The sequence below is a fragment of the Rhinopithecus roxellana genome, chromosome 5, assembly GCF_007565055.1.
Source record: "Rhinopithecus roxellana isolate Shanxi Qingling chromosome 5, ASM756505v1, whole genome shotgun sequence".
NCBI lineage: Eukaryota > Metazoa > Chordata > Mammalia > Primates > Cercopithecidae > Rhinopithecus > Rhinopithecus roxellana.
The window spans coordinates 77599771-77616287 of record NC_044553.1 but is presented as its reverse complement, the minus strand read 5'-3'; the positions used below and the strand labels follow the sequence as shown (position 1 = coordinate 77616287).

At 44.0% G+C, this 16517-nt stretch overlaps 3 protein-coding genes across 6 annotated transcripts in view; 1 reads left to right on the top strand and 2 right to left on the bottom strand.

Annotated features, from left to right (window-relative positions):
• Window positions 1–2694, bottom strand: part of LOC104663552 (CUGBP Elav-like family member 6) — a 34557-nt gene extending 31863 nt beyond the window's left edge. The window contains 1 exon segment of the mRNA XM_010364806.2: window positions 2367–2694. Within this exon segment, the coding sequence (XP_010363108.2) occupies window positions 2367–2628 (262 nt within the window). The 5' untranslated portion in view covers window positions 2629–2694.
• The window catches only part of BBS4 (Bardet-Biedl syndrome 4), a 393503-nt gene that overhangs the window by 52603 nt on the left and 324383 nt on the right, over window positions 1–16517 (top strand). The gene's annotated exons all lie outside the window — the stretch shown is intronic.
• HEXA (hexosaminidase subunit alpha) overlaps window positions 3403–16517 on the bottom strand; it is a 56407-nt gene continuing 43292 nt past the window's right edge. For 2 of the 3 annotated variants that reach the window (XM_030930209.1, XM_030930211.1), the window contains exon 15: window positions 3403–3443. In XM_030930209.1, the coding sequence (XP_030786069.1) occupies window positions 3418–3443 (26 nt within the window). In that variant the 3' untranslated portion in view covers window positions 3403–3417. Of the gene's footprint in view, window positions 3444–8587; window positions 9090–16517 lie in introns of those variants that run through there. The other variant, XM_030930210.1, reaches the window with a different exon arrangement.

Here is a 16517-nt window from a genome sequence, read left to right as displayed (position 1 = left end):
TAGGAGGGAGAACGACTGAAGGAGGAGAAAGTGGATATGGTGAGCCATTAGGAACTTGGGGCAGATTTCCACTTAGACCTCAGCATATTAGAAAGGCAAATGGGACCATTTTTTTCTGGCCTCTTCTACAGGGCTGCCCCCTTAAGATGGGTTTATTGTCGGCCATTCATTGAGTTAAAGGGAACTTAGAGAACTGAGCAAAACTCTTATCATATCAACAGGGAAACTGAAGCCCAGAGAGTGGGTCAGTGGCAGGGCAGGATTTGGAATGTCTTAACTCCCAAGCTGGGGTTGTTTTCAAAGCACTTGGGTAACAAGTGGCTGCCTGCCTCGGTATCCAGCCATCGAAAGGAAAATGAGTCACTGTTGCTGGGGGGAGGATGAGGAAGATGTTGACTTGGAGACCCTCCACAATCATCTTGGAAGGTAACACTTGCCTTGGAGAGTTTTGATTTAGTTTGGAAATAAATCACCAAACACCTGATTCCACTTAACATTCCTGCTGTGTCTTTTGCCACCAACCCATATCACCCGACATCCAAATCGGGCAGGGTTGCCTGTCTGAAAGGCTCAGGGGCCCAGTTGCTGCCTAAAGAAGCCCCATGTGGACTAGCCGGGATGGAGGGTGGAAGAATGAAGGGAAGAAAAGACAGAGAAGCATGGTTTGAGAGACAGATGAATGAAAGTAACAGACAGAATTAGAGCTAAATGAAAAGAGAGAGGATGAGGGAACAGTTCAGACTCTTGATAGTGAGAAGAGTGAGATTTAAGGGTATTCTATACACTTCCCTTATTGTACAGATGGTCTACAAAGATTAGCTTTGTACTTACATACTGAAATCAATGTCTAAAAATAAGAAAATGAGTTGCTATAGAGGGATGGACAGACAGGCAGGTAGTGGGAGTGCATTAGAAGGAATCTAGAGGGTGTGGTATTGTTCTTTCACACACCCATTAACACAACCCCACCCCAAAGGGTGGAAGCTGTACTCCTAGCCAGACAGTCCTAACCCTTCTATTGGCATTTTCTCGAAGTGCCTATATTAGTGTGCCGAGGAACCCTACAAGGCCTCCAAGTTGAAGAGGTGGCAGTCTGATTCCAGCTCTCAGTCCTTAGGAATGTACCTTAAGCTGTTACGCAAGGCCCACCACTCCTCTCTTAGGAAGATCATGGAGGATAGTTGGTGACTCTTTCCCAGCAAAAATGTGAAACCACAGCGTGGTGGTGATGGTGGGGGAGGATATAAGAGGGTTTCTTCTCAAATCATCTCCCCTTCTCCTGCCCATGTATGACATGTGACTCTGGCTCTCTTACTCCAGCCCTGCTTAGACAGACTTTTCTGCATGTAAACAAGCCTCCTCCCTCTCTCTACAGGAAGAAAGGGGTGTGGCCGAACAGGACTGTGGTTCCTGTGTCTCTCTAGAAAGGGCAGGGAGAAGATCTCCTTCTGTCTCTTCAGCCTGACTCACCCTGAGAATGGGTCTGGATTGTGACCAGCCTGTGAGGGAGGGAAAGAAGGAGGCCATAAAGAGGATTGGGGAGGAGCAAAGAAGAGGCACAGGAGTAGGGGGATTACAGAAGGAAAGAAGTGTGGATTCAGCTGAGGGAAATCCAAGAGGAAAGGGACACAGGGTGGCAGGAGTTCCCAGCTGAGGTCAGGGTTCTGAACTGGAATCAGAAGAGGTGGACAGCATTGGGATTCTGGTAAAGGGCAGGAGAGATTGGGGCTGTGGTTGAACATGAGGGGGTATTTGGAACTGAGAGCCTCCTGGGAACTGAATTGGATTTTGTGTTAGACAGGTCTGGGTTCTGAAGAAGGGGAGGGTTTGAGTCTCCAGTGTTTTAGGTTGGCAGTCTGAGAGTCAAAAGAAGGCTCTTGAGGGGGATGGCCGGACTAGGAGGCCAGAAGGAGGGGTGCAAGTCCAAGATATGCATGTGAGTTGTTAGGCCTGAGTGAGGCGCCACCAGTTGGAGGATTCAGGAATGTTTGGGTTCAGGGTTTGGGAAATTGAGGGTATTCGAGATCTAGAAGGTGGAGTAAGTTTTCAAATTCCGGAATTTTAGGTCTGATGGGAGAGGTGGCGGAGAGGTCCAACTGAAAGGCAGGGACTGCTGGGATGTGAGAGGTGGAGGCCAGGAATTTGGAGGTTAGAGTGGAGAACATGTTAGGGGACCACAGTGATAATCAGAGGGAGGATGTCAGAGAGAAAATTCTGTGATTTGGGAAGGGGGCTGGGCTGAGGTGGGGCTGATATTGGACTGGTGTTGGACTGGCTCTCGGCAGGGCTAGGGCTGGGGCAGGGCTGGGGTCGGGCCACACTCTAATCGGACTGGGGTTGGGCTGGGCTGGGCTGACCCCGCGCACCTTTGTGGAGGCCGGTGAGCCGGTCCTTCAGCACCGTCAGCTCGTAGATGCGGCCGAACTCCTCGAACAGCGGCTTGAGGTCCTGCTCGTCCAAGCCCCGCGGGATCTGCCCCACGAAGAGCTTGATGGCGTCGTGGTCCTTCATGGGCACGGCGGGGCCGGGATGTAGCCCGCTCATGCCGACGCCGCTGTCCGCGGTGCTGAAACCCAGGCGCGGGCCGGGGCCAGCGGGCTGCGCTGACCCTCCCGGCGCCGCGGCCATGTCCCCGCCCTGTCCGCCCTCCCGCTGGTCCCACCGGTCCCGCCTGTCCCGCCGTCCCCTCCCTGGACCGGTGGCGAGGGCCAGGGGGAGGGGGCGGGGCCCGGGCGGAGAGGGCGGGGGGGCTGCTCAGGGGGCGGGGTCCGGGTGGAGGGGCGTAGAGGGGGTGGGGCGGGCTGGAAAGGGGCGGGGCCGGGGCGGGGCGGGCCCGGGCCGAGGTGGCGGCGGGACGCTGGGGTCTGGCTTGAGGTCCCCGTGCGGCTCTCTCTGGGCTCCCGCCCGAGCTCTCCCGGAGCCGAGCCCCGAGCCCCAGCCCCCGTGCTTGGTGACGTCAGACAGCTGGCCGCCGAGTCTACGCAAATGATTTGCATAATAAGGAAGCACGGCCAATCAGAGTGGGAGTTGACTGGGCTCGCCGGGGGCGGGAGGGGCGCTGGGCTCACGCGCTCCTGCTTGCCATGGCAACCGGACCCTCGAATGCCCTGTGTGTGTCGAGTGTGTGCGGGCGTGGCCGTGGATCGTGTGTGTGCGCCTTGGGCCGCGTGAGGGGAAGCAGCTTCGTCATGCGTGATGGTGTCTGCCGGAGTTGGAGCTAATCCCCACTGCACACACTGGCACACAGAGGCACACGCAAGCACACACACCTCCAAACGCTCCGCGTTTCCTACGGGGGTGGATGGGGATTCCTCTTCTCCATTCCCACTATCAAGCCAGTCCCTCGGAGCCAATCCCAACCCGCCCCATCACACATCTCTGTCTTTGGTGTCTTTAACCACTTTCTTACCCCGAGCCTCAAACACGTTCGTCTCCCTTGCAGCCTTAAAAAGAAAGAAAGAATAAAATAAAAAACCCTTAAACACTCCTTGAACACGGATTCCTCCTTAGGAGAGTGAGGGAACTTAGCCGTATTTACTCATAACCCGTTATGCACCAGGTGCCAGGTTCATCCCAGTTCGGTGAGTTCAGGAGTGTTCTTTTTCCGGAAAAGGAAGCTGAGGTTCTGAGGGTCAAGCAGGTTAGGGCCAGGCCCACCCCAACATTTGTTGGGCCCAGCGCAAAAGAAGAAATGGAAATCGACATACTGTGTGTCTAAATATTTAAAAGATACAAATCAAATTACAATTTGTTAAATATGTTCCCCTCTTATTTTCACAAATACAGGTTCAGAATTACGAAATGAAAGACGCACATACAGCTACGCTTTTTATATGACTGAAAGTTGGCAAAATATCAGAGCTGATGGAATTTTATTACTCTTGCATATGTCTAGGTATTCTCTTCATGGATCAGTGATGTTTGCACAAAGTAGTAAAACAATGTTTGGACAAAGATGCATACTTCATAAATTATATATTTATTCCATAATGTATTTTTCATGCCTCTTTCAGTAAAATTGCTAATTATTTTAATAGAGATTTCCTTTTTTTTTTTTTTTTTTTGATAGGCTCTCATTCTGTCACCCAGGCTGGAGTGCAGTGGTGCGATCTAAGATCACTGCAACCTCAACCTCCTGGGTTCAAGTGATCCTCCCACCTAAGCCTCCTGAATAGCTGGGATGACAGGGGCACGCTACCATGCCTGGCTAATTTTTTTTTTTTTTTTTTTTTTCTAGAGACGGGAGTTTCACCATTCTGCCCAGGCTTGTCTAGAACTCCTGAGCTCAAGTGATCCACTCACCTTGGTGCCCCAGAGTGCTGGGATTACAAGAGTGTGCCACTTCACCTGGCTTAATAGAGATTTTAACGTAACTTGTGTCCATCGACTATTCTAAGAAACTGCGTGAGACCAGCAGTAGCAAGTGGAATCATCAAAAAGTTCTTAAAACAATACTCAATCCAGAAGCGAATCATGATTTTTAAAGCATTTGTTTTTCTGGCTGAGCGTGGTGAATGACACCTGTAATCCCAGCACTTTGGGAGGCCAAGGCGGCAGATCACTTGAGGTCAGGAGTTTGAGACCAGTCTGGCCAACATGACAATATCCTGTCTCTACCAAAAATACAAAAATTAGCCAGGCATGGTGGCCGGATCCTGCTACTCTGGAGGCTGAGGCAGGAGAATCGTTTGAACCCAGGAGGTGGAGGTTGCAATGAGCCGGGATCGTGTCACTGCACTCCAGCCTGGGTGACAGAGTGAGACTCCATCTCAAAAAAAAAAAAAAAAAAAAAAAAAAAAATGCTGCAGCAAATTAAGATTTTCAAAAATTATTTTTCTGGCAGGATGTGGTGGCTCACACCTGTAATCCCAGCACTTCAGGAGGCTGAGGTGGGTGGATTGCTTGAGATCAGGAGTTTGAGACCAGCCTGGCCAACATGGCAAAACCCCATTTTTACTAAATGAATAAATAAAATAAAATAAATTATTTTTCTCCTTTAATAGAAAGTTACTCCTTGTAATAAGTTGACCATGAAATGGGTTACTGGAACATTTCATTTTCATTCAGTCCTATGTAATTTTTTTTTTATTTGAGACAGAGTCTTGCTGTGTCGCCCAGGCTGGAGTGCAGTGGCCTGATCTCAGCTCACTGCAAGCTCTGCCTCCCAGGTTTACGCCATTCTCCTGCCTCACCATGTTAGCCAGGATGGTCTCGATCTCCTGACCTCGTGGTCCTCCCGTCTCAGCCTCCCAAAGTGCGGGGATTACAGGCTTGAGCCACCGCGCCCGGTCCAGCCTTGTATTTTTAGTAGAGATGCAGTTTCACCATGTTGACCAGGCTGGTCTTGACCTCCTGACCTCAAGTGATCTGCCTACCTCAGCCTCCCAAAGTGCTGGGATTACAAGTGAGAGCCACTGTGCCCGGCTCTATATGCTTGCTGATTTTGTCTAATAGTTTTATCAATTGTTGAGAGAAAGGTGTTGAAGGCTTCAATTGTAATTGTGGATTTGTATATTTCTCCTTTCAGTTCCATTATTTTTTGCCTCACATATTCTGTAGCTCTGTCATTTGGGGCATAAACATTAAAAACTGTGATGCCTTAGTGAATTGATACTTTTATTATTATGTAATGTCACTCTGTTCTTGGTGAACTTTTTGCATGGAGAGTTACTTTGATATTAATATAGCCATTTATGTTTTCTTTTGATTAATCTTTGCAAAATATACCTTTTTCTATCCTTTTACTTTTAAGCTACCTATATAGTTGTATTTAAGTGGGTTGATTTTAGACAGCATATAATTGGGTCTTTTTTTAAAGTCCACGTTACCAATCTTTGTCTTAGTTGACATATTTAGACCATTTACATTTAATGTAATTATTGGCATTACAGGTATGAGTCTGTAATTTACATTTAATTAACATTTACATTTAATGTAATTATTGGTATGTTAGGGCTTAAGACTGTCACTTAATTTTTTGTTTTCTTTTTGTTGCCTCTGTTCTTCATTTCTCTTTGCTTTATCTTTCTTCTTGTTTTTAGAGATGGGGTCTTGCTATGTTGCCCATAATGGTCTCAAACTCCTGGCCTCAATCCTTCCACCTTAGCCTCCCAAGTAGCTATGATTACAGGCATGAGCCACTACACCTGGTTCATTTCTGTTTTGTTTTTCCTGTGCTCTTGTGGATAAAGTGTTTCTTATTCTATACATACATAGCTTATCACAGTCTACTGGTATTGACATTTTGCCAGTTTGAGTGAAGTGTAGAAACCTTACCTACTATTAAGTCCCTTTATCTTTCCCCATTTATAATTATCTTAAGTACTTCCTCTATATATTTCAGAACCACTTTAGACAATGTTATCCAATCACCATTTATAAAAAACTCCAGAAGCATTAAAGTCTATGGCATTTACCCATATTTTCCTTCTTTCAGTTGTTTTTTCTTCCTTTCTGATAGTTCAAGATTCCTTCTTTTATCATTTCCTTTACATTTTAAGAACTTCCTTTAGCCATTCTTTTAGAGTAGTTATGTTGGTGACAGATTCTCTAAGTGTTCCTTCATCTGAGAATATCTTGATCTCCCCTCCATTTCTGAAGGACACTTTTGCTGGATATTGAATTTTGGTTTGACAGTTCTTTTCTTTCATCACTTGAAAAATGTGCCACTTCTTTTCTGGCCTTTGTAGTATCTGATGAGAGATCCTGTTTTTCTTTTATACATAAGATATTGTCATCTCTTTCTTAATTCTATGTTTGTCTTTAACTTTCAGAAGTTTGATTATCATGTGTCCTGATATGGATTTCTTTGGCTTTATCCTGTTTTGGGCTCACTTTGTTTCTTTAATCTGTAGCTTTACATCTTTCGCTAAATTTGAATAGTTTTCAGCCACTATTTCTTCAAGTACTTTTTAAGCCCATCTCCCCTCTCCTCTCTCTCCATGACAGGAGTGTTAGATCTTTTGTTATAATCCCATAGGTCCCTGAGATTCTATCTATTTTCTTTTAAATCTATTTTCTCTCTGTTGTTCAGATTGGGTAAGTTCTATTGTTCTATCTTCAAGTTCACTGATGCTTTCCTCTATCATCTCTATTCTGGCATTGAATCCATTGAGTTTTTCATTTTGGTTGTATTTTTTAATTCTAAAATTTCCTTGTGGGCCATGTTTGGTGGCTCACACCTGTAATCCCAGCACTTTGGGAGGCTGAGGCAGGCAGATCACGTGAGGTCAGGAGTTCGAGACCAGCCTGGCCAACATGGTGAAACCCTGTCTCTATTAAAAATATAAAAATTAGCTGGGTGTGGCAGCATGTCCCTGTAGTCTCAGCTACTTGGGGGACTGAGGCAGGAGAATAGCTTGAACCAGGAGGTGGAGGCTGCAATGAGCCAAGATCATACCACTGCACTCCCATCTGGGCAATAGAGTGAGACTCTGTCTGAAAAAAACAAATTTCCATGTGGTCTTCATTTACATTTTCTATTTTTTTCTAAGACTTTCTATTTTTCCATTTGTTTCAAGTGTGTTTGCAATTGCTTATGATGCATTTCATGATGGCTGCTTAAAAATTCTTGACAGATAATTCTAATATGTGTGTCAACATCTCTAATAAGTGTTGATGCTTATTGATTGACTTTTCTCATTAAAGTTGAGAGTTTCTCAATTCTTAGTATAATGAGAGATTTTCAATTGATTCCCGAACATTTTGGGTATTTTATTATGAGACTCTGGATCTTATTTAAATGTTATATCTAATTTAAACATGTTTAGCAGGCCTTCTTTGACCCCCAACTAGTGAGGAAACAAGGACACTACCTTGTTATTGTGAGATAAAGGTGGAAGTTAAGGTTTCCTACTAGGTCTCTGCTGAAACCACCTCGAATGAAAGGGAAAGTGGCCTCATTACTGCTGGGCGGGAGTGAAAGCTTCCAATTAGAGACTCCTATGATGCTACTCTATCAAGAAGGGAGAAGAGTCCCATGTGGTCTCCACTGAACCCATAAGAGGCGTATCTGTTAATGCTGGGTGGGTATACAAGTCCTAGTTCCTCGTTTGACATTCTCTGATGACACCTTGATGGCAGGTGGGAGAAGGGGCCTTGTTACATCCATAGCCTAGACTAGTTGAATCAGAATCGCTGGGGTGGGACTCAGGCATCAGCATGTTTTAAAGCTCCCTTGTTGAATCCAATGTGTGTGGAAGCAAGGTTAAGAATTACTGCTCTAGAAGTTCCTTTAGTCAAGAGACTGTTGGTGATAAGCTCTGCTTTGCTTATCTGGAAATTCTTTATTTCGAGTCACATCTTGAATAATAACTTAGTAAATATATAATTACAATTATTTTCTCTTACTTTCACTTTGAAGATATTATTTCACCATACTTTGGTTTCCATTTTTGCTTATGAGACATCAACTGGCAGTCAGTTTGCAGGTAGTTAGTGTTTCCCTGACTGCTCTTAAGATCTTTTGATTTCTTTTGGCAATCTTCACTTTTACAAGGATGTGTTTAATTGCTTAAAATGCCTTGTGCTTTCTAAATCTGCACATTTATGTTTTCCCTCAATTCTAGAGGATTGGCAGACATTGTTTCCTCAGTTATTTTCTTTCTCCCATGTGGTGTGATGTGCTGCCATTGTGATGTGATGGTTAGGACCTCCCTTCCCCCAACCCTTCAGTGAACAATGTGTTGTTATAGTTTAGGGGAGTGCTGTCCCCTTCAGAGTTTGCCTCAAGGTCATGCCCCTTCCCAGGGCAGTCCAAATTCAATGACTGATTAATACAGGATTATAAAGGTCTAGCTATCTCAGCCTAAATCACAACAATGCTGAAGGCCATTCTATTTGGGCTAAATTTAAACTAGTTGGATATGTAAAAATTTGAGTTTGGTGCCAATGGGCTTTTGAGCTAATGGGTCTCAGTCTGCTCTGAAGAAGTAAACAACATAGGGCCAATATACAGAGGTCATCTTTGGTTCATTTGCATAACATGGCCCCAGCACTGGCACTGAACATGTTGTCATCTCTTCAGGTGTTGGCCATTCCAGGTTTGTTCTCCCCAGGTACGTGTGTCTATTCAACCCGTAGTTTGAAGCCTTTTTATTTCAGGAAAAAAACAAAACAAAACAAAACAAAACTGTTAGGCCGGGCACGGTGGCTCTTGCCTGTAATCCCAGCTCTTTGGGAGGCCAAGGCGGGTGGATCACTTGACGTCAGGAGTTCAAGACCAGCTTGGCCAATATGGTGAAACGCCGTCTCCACTAAAAATACAAAAATTAGCCGGGCGTGGTGGTGGGCGCCTGTAATCCCAGCTACTTGGGAGGCTGAGGTAGGAGAATTGCTTGAATTCAGGAGGCAGAGGCTGCAGTGAGCCAAGATTACGCCACTGCCCTCCAGCCTGGGTAACAGAACAAGACTACAAGACTCCCTCTCAAAAAAAAAAAAAGTATGAAAGTATAGTTTTAGTATATGTTCTGTTCTGTTGCTTTCCCTTTCCTCTTCAGGAAATCCTATCATACATATGTTAGATCTTCTGCCTATTTTGTGTGTGTGTGTGTGTGTTTTTTAAAATCACTTTCTCCCAAATCCTTTTTCATCTCTTTCTTCTTTAATTTTTTTTTTTTTTTTTAAATCCTCCATGGCCAGGCGTGGTGGCTCACACCTGTAATCCCAACACTTCAGGAGGCCAAAGAAGGGCAGATCACCTCCATTTAATCTTCTGTTTGTCCAAAGGTATTATCCATTGTCATTTTTGAATTTTTTCTAGAGTTGTGAAACTTCTAGAATAGACTTTATTTCTGAAATAACTTTTCATTTATTCTACTTCCCTCCTGCATTCTGTAACCTCACTTTTAAACATCTTATTTTTTCCAATCATCACATTTTTGAATTTTTCTAATTCTTAATGGTTTTCTTTTGTTTTAAGGGTAAATCATTCTGTCATGCTTTCATTGGCAATAGGGACATTATGGTATTATTCCCTATCCTCCTCTTTTATGTATGGACTTCAATTGAGTAGTTTTAATTGCTTTTTTTTTTTTTTTTTGAGATGGAGTTTCGCTCTTGTCACCCAGGCTGGAGTGCAGTGGCATGATCTCGGCTCACTGCAACCTCCGCCTCCCAGGGTCAAGTGATTCTCCTGCCTCAGCCCCCCAAGTAGCTGGGATTACAGGCACACGCTACTATACACCTGGCTAATTTTGTATTTTTAGTGGAGATGGGATTTTGCCATGTTGGCCAAGCTGGTCTTGAACTCCTGACCTCAGGTGATCCACCTGCCTTGGCCTCCCGAAGTGCTGGGATTACAGGGGTGAGCCACTGCGCCTGACCTAATTGCTCATTTTTAAGTGCAATGAGTTGTTCTGTTTAGAAAGGGCAATAGGAAGAATAGCCTTTTTCTTTTCTTTCTTTCTTTTTTTTTTTTTTTTTGTGATGGAGTCTCGCTCTGTCACCCAGGCTGGAGTGCAGTGGCGCGATCTCGGCTCACTGTAACCTCCATCTCCCAGGTTCAAGCGATTCTCCTGCCTCAGCCTGTTGAGTAGCTGGGATTTACAGGCGCCCGCCACCACACTCAGCTAATTTTTCTTTTTTGACCATGTTGACCAGGCTGGTCTCGAACTCCTGACCTTAAGTGATCTGCCCGCTTTGGCCTCCCAACGTGCTGGGATTTCAGGTATGAGCCACCACGCCCAGCCAAGAATAGCTTTTCTAGCTTCAAAGGTTTAGAGTTTTCTTTACCTTTCTTAAAACAGTGATACAAATATGATCTTTGACTCCGGAGACAGGCATCCTCTGCTACTCCACCTACTTCTATCTGGACCTTCTCTCTCTTTTTTTTCCCTTATTGTCTCTGCCAAGTTCTATTTGGATTCTACTGCCAGCAGTTTCTCCTCTATTTGGGCTTTGTCTTGGTAGGAAGAGTTGATTTGTTAGCCTCAAGATCTTATAAAGTTCAGACCACTCCAATATCTCCAGAACTTTAAAAATTAGAACAGAAATCAGTGAAATTGAAAACAAAGAGAAAAAAATCAACAAAATCAACAGCTGGTTCTTTGAAAAGATAATAAAATTAACAAACCCCTAGCCAGGCTAACCAAGAAAAAAATAAGACACAAATTATTAATGTCAAAAATTAGAGATGGGGCTTACTCCTGTAACCCCAGTATTTTGGGAGGCTGAGGCAGGCAATTGCTTGAGTCCAGGAGTTCAAGACCAGCCTGGGCAACATGGGGAAATCCTGTCTCTACAAAATATAAAAATTGGCTGGGCTTGGTGGCACATGTTTGTAGTGCCAGCTACTTGGGAGGCTTCGGTGGGAGGATGATCTGAGTCTGGGTTGGTCAAAGCTGCAGTGAGCCGTGATTGTGCCACTACACTCCAGCCTGGACAGAATGAGCCCCAGTCTCAAAACAAAACAACAACAACAACAACAACAACAACAAAATAGAGATAGGCCATCACTATTGATTCCATGAGCATCAACAAGATAATAATGGAGCCTGGGCGTAGTGGCTCATGCCTGTAATCTCAGCACTTTGGGAGGCCGAAGCAGCCAGATCACTTGAGGTCAAGCATTCGAGACCGGCCTGGCCAACATGGAAAAACCCCATCTCTACTAAAAATACAAAAATTAGTGGGGCATGGTGACGGGTGCCTGTAATCCCAGCTACTTAAGAGGCTGAGGCAGGAGGAAAATCGCTTGAACCTGGGAGGCAAAGGTTCAGTGAGCCAAGATCGTGACACTGCACTCCAGCCTGGGTGACAGAGGTAGTGACTCCATCTCAAAAAAAAAAAAAAAAAAAAAGGGATAATAAAGGAATATTATGAACAATTCTATGCCCACAAATTTGTCACCCAGGCTAAAGTGCAGTGGTGCAATCCCGGCTCACTGCAGCCTCCACCTCCTGGGCTCAAGTGATTCTCTTGCCTCAGTCTCCTGAGAAGCGAGGATTATAAGCACGTACCACCACACCTGGGTAATTTTTTAAAAATTTTTTTTGTAGAGATGGGGTCTTGCTATGTAGGCCAGGGTGGCTAATTTTTATTATTTATTTTCTCTCCTTATTTGAAATTTAATTTTCTTTGTCTAGTTTCCAAAGGTGGAAGCTGATTATTGATTTCATATATTTCTCCCTTTGGAATATATACATTCAATGCTACAGGTTTCTCTTAGAGCATTGCTTTTACTACATCCCACAAATTTTGATAAGTTGTATTTTTCATTTTCATTTAGTTTAAAATATTTTCAAAATTTCTCGAGTCTTTTTCTTTTCTTTTTTCTTTTTTGAGGTGGGGTCTTACTCTGTCACCCAGGCTAGAGTGCAGTGGCATGATCATTGCTGTATTAGTTAGAGTTCTCTAGAGGGCCAGGACTAATAGGACAGATGTATATATGAAAGGGAGTTTATTAAGGAGTATTGACTCACACGATCACAAGGTGAAGTCCTACAATAGGTCGTCTGCAACCTGAGGAGCAAGGAGCCAGTCTGAGTCCCAAAACCTCAAAAGAGGGAAGCTGACAGTGCAGCCTTCAGTCTGTGGCCAATGGCCATAGAGTCCCTCGCAAACCACTTAAGTCCAAGAGTCCAAAAGCTGAAGAACTTGGAGTCCGATGTTTGAAGGCAGGAAGCATCCAGCACAGAAGAAAGATGAAGACCAGAAGACTCAGCCAGTCTGTCCTTCCACTTTCTTCTGCCTGCTTTATTCCAGCTGCACTGGCAGCTGATTAGATTGTGACCATTGGAATGAGGATGGGTCTGACTTGTTAATCTCCTTTGGCAACATCCTCACAGACATACAGAGGAACAATACTTTGCATCCTTCAATCCAATCAAGTTGACACTCGATATTAACCATCACAGTAGCTCACTGCAGCCTTGACTGCCTGGGCTCAAGTGATCCTCCCACCTCAGCTTCCCGAGTAGCTGGGACCACAAGTGTGTGCCACACCCAGCTAATTTATTATTTATTTATTTTTTAGAAATGGGGTATCACTATGTTGCCCAGGCTAGTTTTGAGTCTTTTCTTTGGCCTATGTCTTATTCAGAAGTGTATTGGTTAATAAGCTACTCCGGAGGCTAAGGCAGGAGAATCGCTTGAACCTGGGAGGCGGAGGTTGCAGTGAGCCAAGATCGCACCACCGCACTCCAGCCTGTGCGACAGCGTGAGACTCCATCTCCAAAAAAAAAAAAAAAAAAAAAAGAAAAAGAAAAATGCCCAGGCGCAGTGGCTCACGCCTGTAATCCCAGCACTTTGGGAGGCCAAGGCGGGCAGATCATAAGGTCAGGAGTTCAAGACCAGCCTGGCCAATATGGTGAAACCCTGTCTCTACTAAAAAAATACAAAAAAAAAAAAAAAAAGTGTATTGGTTAATCTTTAAATATTCGGGTATTTTCAAGCTATATTTCTGTTATTGAATTCTGCTTAATTATTTTTTGTGATTTGAGGGCATACACTGTATGATTTCAAGCTCTTTAAATATGTTAAGGAGTGTTTTATGCCCAAAAATGCAGTCTATCTTGGTGAATATTCCATGTGAACTTGAAATGAATGTTTAAACCCAGTTGACTCATGTTGCTGTACACTTCAACTATGTCACTACCAGTCTTTCTCCTGGATCTGTTAACTCCTAATACAGGGCTGTCAAAGACTCCAACTGTAAGAGCAGATTTGTGTATTTCTTTTTGCAGTTCTATCAGTTTTTTTTCTCTCCTATGTATTTTGATAGTAGGGCATACACATAAAGGATTATGTCTTCTTGAAGAACTGATCTCTTTATCATTGTGTAATAGCCCTTTTTTTTTTTTTTTTTTTTTTTGAGATAGGGTCTTGCTCTGTCACCAAGGCTGAAGTGCACTGTTGTTGCAATCATGGCTCACTGCAGCCTTGAACTCTCAGGTTCAAGTGATCCTCTCGCCTCACCCTTCTGAGTAGCTGGGACTACAGGCACATACCACCACGCCTGGCTAACTTTTGTATTTTTTGTAGAGATGGCATTTTACCATATTGCCCAGGCTGGTCTCAAGTGATCCTCCTGCCTCGGCCTCCTAAAGTGCAGGGGTTACAGGCATGAATCATCGCACCTGGCCCTCTTTATCCTTGATAATTTTCCTTGCTCTGAAGCTGACTCCATCTGAAACTAACACAGCTTTCTTTTTTCTTTCATAGAGATGGGGGTCTCACTATATTGCCCAGGCTAGTCTCAAACTCCTGGCCTTAAGTGATCCTCCTGCCTTGACCTTCCAAAGAGATGGGCTACCATGCTCAGCCACCAGCCTTCTTTTGATTAGTGTTAGCATGATGCATCTTTCTCCATTCCTTTACTTTTAACCCATCTGTGTCCATATTTAAAGTTGATTTCTTATAGACAACAGAAGTTGGGTCGTTTTCAAATTATTATTATTATTATTATTAGAGTCAGGGTCTCTCTGTCACCCAGGCTGCAGTTCAGTGGCGCAATCACAACTCACTGCAGCCTCGACCTCCTGGGGTCTGGTGATCTTCCTGCCTCTGCCTCTGCCTCAGCCTCTGCCTCAGCCTCCGGAGTAGCTGGGACTACAAGCACGTGCCACCACACTGGCTTTTTGTACTTTTTATAGAGATGGGGTTTTGCCATGTTGCCCAGGCTGGTCTTGAACTCCTGGGCTCAAGCAGTCTGCCCACCTCGGCCTCCCAAAGTGCTGGAATTACAGGCACAAGCCACTGTGCCTGGCCCTTTTTTTAAAAGTTCGTGTGTTTAGACCATTGATAAAGTTGCCCTTGCTATTTCTTTCATTTCTCTTTTTTTGTCTTCTTCGGTTTTAACTGATCATTTAATATAATTCCATTTTCTCTTTTCTCTTAATATAGCAGTTATACTTTTTTGGGGGCACAGGGTCTCACTCTGTCCCTCAGGCTGGAGTACACTGGCATAATCATGGCTCACCGTAGCCTCAACCTCCCAGGCTCAATCGATTCTCCCCCTTTTGCCTCTTAAGTAGGTGGGACTACAAGTCTGCACCACCATGCCTAGCTAATTTTTTAATTTTTTTTTTTTTTAGTAGAGACGGGGTCTCACTATGTTGCCCTGGTTGCTCTCAAACTCCTGGATTCAAGTGATTCTCCTGTCTTGGCTTCCCAAAGTGCTGGGATTACAGGTGTGAGTCACTGCACTCAAGCCTTCTTAAAAAAATTTTTAGTTGCTGCCCTAAATTTCACACTATACATTTATAAGTAATCCAAGTCCTCTTTTCTTTTGTTTTCTTTCTCTCTTCCATTCTTCTCTTTCATTCTTCTTTCTTACTTTTCTTCTCTCTCTCTCTCATCCCCCTCTCTCTCTTTCTTTCTTTCGAGACAGGGTTTTTCTCTGTCACCCAGGCTAAAGTGCACTGGTGCAATCATAGCTCACTGCAGCCTTACCTCCCAGGCTCAAACAATCCTCCTGCCTCAGCCTTCTGAGTAGCTGGGCTAATTTTTATTTTCTGTAGAGTATACAGGTCTTGCTATGTTGCCCAGGCTGGTCTTGAACTCTTGGCCTCAAGCAATCCTCCCCATCTTGTTCTTCCAAAGCATTGAGATTACCAATTCCTCTCTCCCGTTCTTTTTTTTTTTTTTTTCTTTTTTCTTTTTTTCTTTTTTTGACAAGGTCACCCAGGCTGGAGTGCAATGGTGTGATCTCGGCTCACTGCAACCTCTGCCTCCTGGGTTCAAGTGATTTGATTCTCCTGCCTCAGCCTCCCAAGTAGTTGGGATTACAGGCGCATGCCACCATGCCCAGCTAATTTTTGTATTTTTAGTAGAGATGGGGTTTCACCATGTTGGCCAGGCTGGTTTCAAACTCCTGACCTTGTGATCCGCCCACCTCAGTCTCCCAAAGTGCTGGGATTATAGGCATAAGCCACTGTGCCTAGCCTCATTCTTTATAACATTGCTGTCATGTATTTCACTTATTCGTAAGGTAATCACTGAATACATTGCTGGTATTATTATTTCAAACAAACTGCTATTTGTTAGATCACTTCAGATTAAGAAAAATAAAATGTTTTATCTTCATTTACTCTTTCTCTAATGCTCCTCCTTTCTTCCTATAGCCCCAAGTTTTTTCATATAGCCCCTAGATCATTTTCTCTCTCTTTAAATAACTTCTTTAATTTTCTTGCAAGGCAGATCTACTGGTGATAAATTTTCTCAAGTCCTCTTTGTCTGAGAAAATCTATTTCTTCTTCACTTCTGATGGATAATTTTGCCAGAAACAGAATTCTAGGCTGCTGGGTTTATCCCCCCTTTTTTTCTTTCTTACATATTTCACTTCACTCTCTTCTTGCTTGCATGTTTTCTGAAGAGAAGGCCAATGTAATCCTTATCCTTGTTCCCCTATAGGCAGGGGTTATTTTTCTCTGACTCCTTTCAATATTTTGTCTTTGATTTTCTGCAGTTTTGAATATAATAATGTATAGATGTAGATTATTACTTGGCATTTATCCTGCTTGGTGCTATCTGAGACTCTTGGATCTGTGGTTTGTTGCCTGTCATTAATTTTGTAAAAT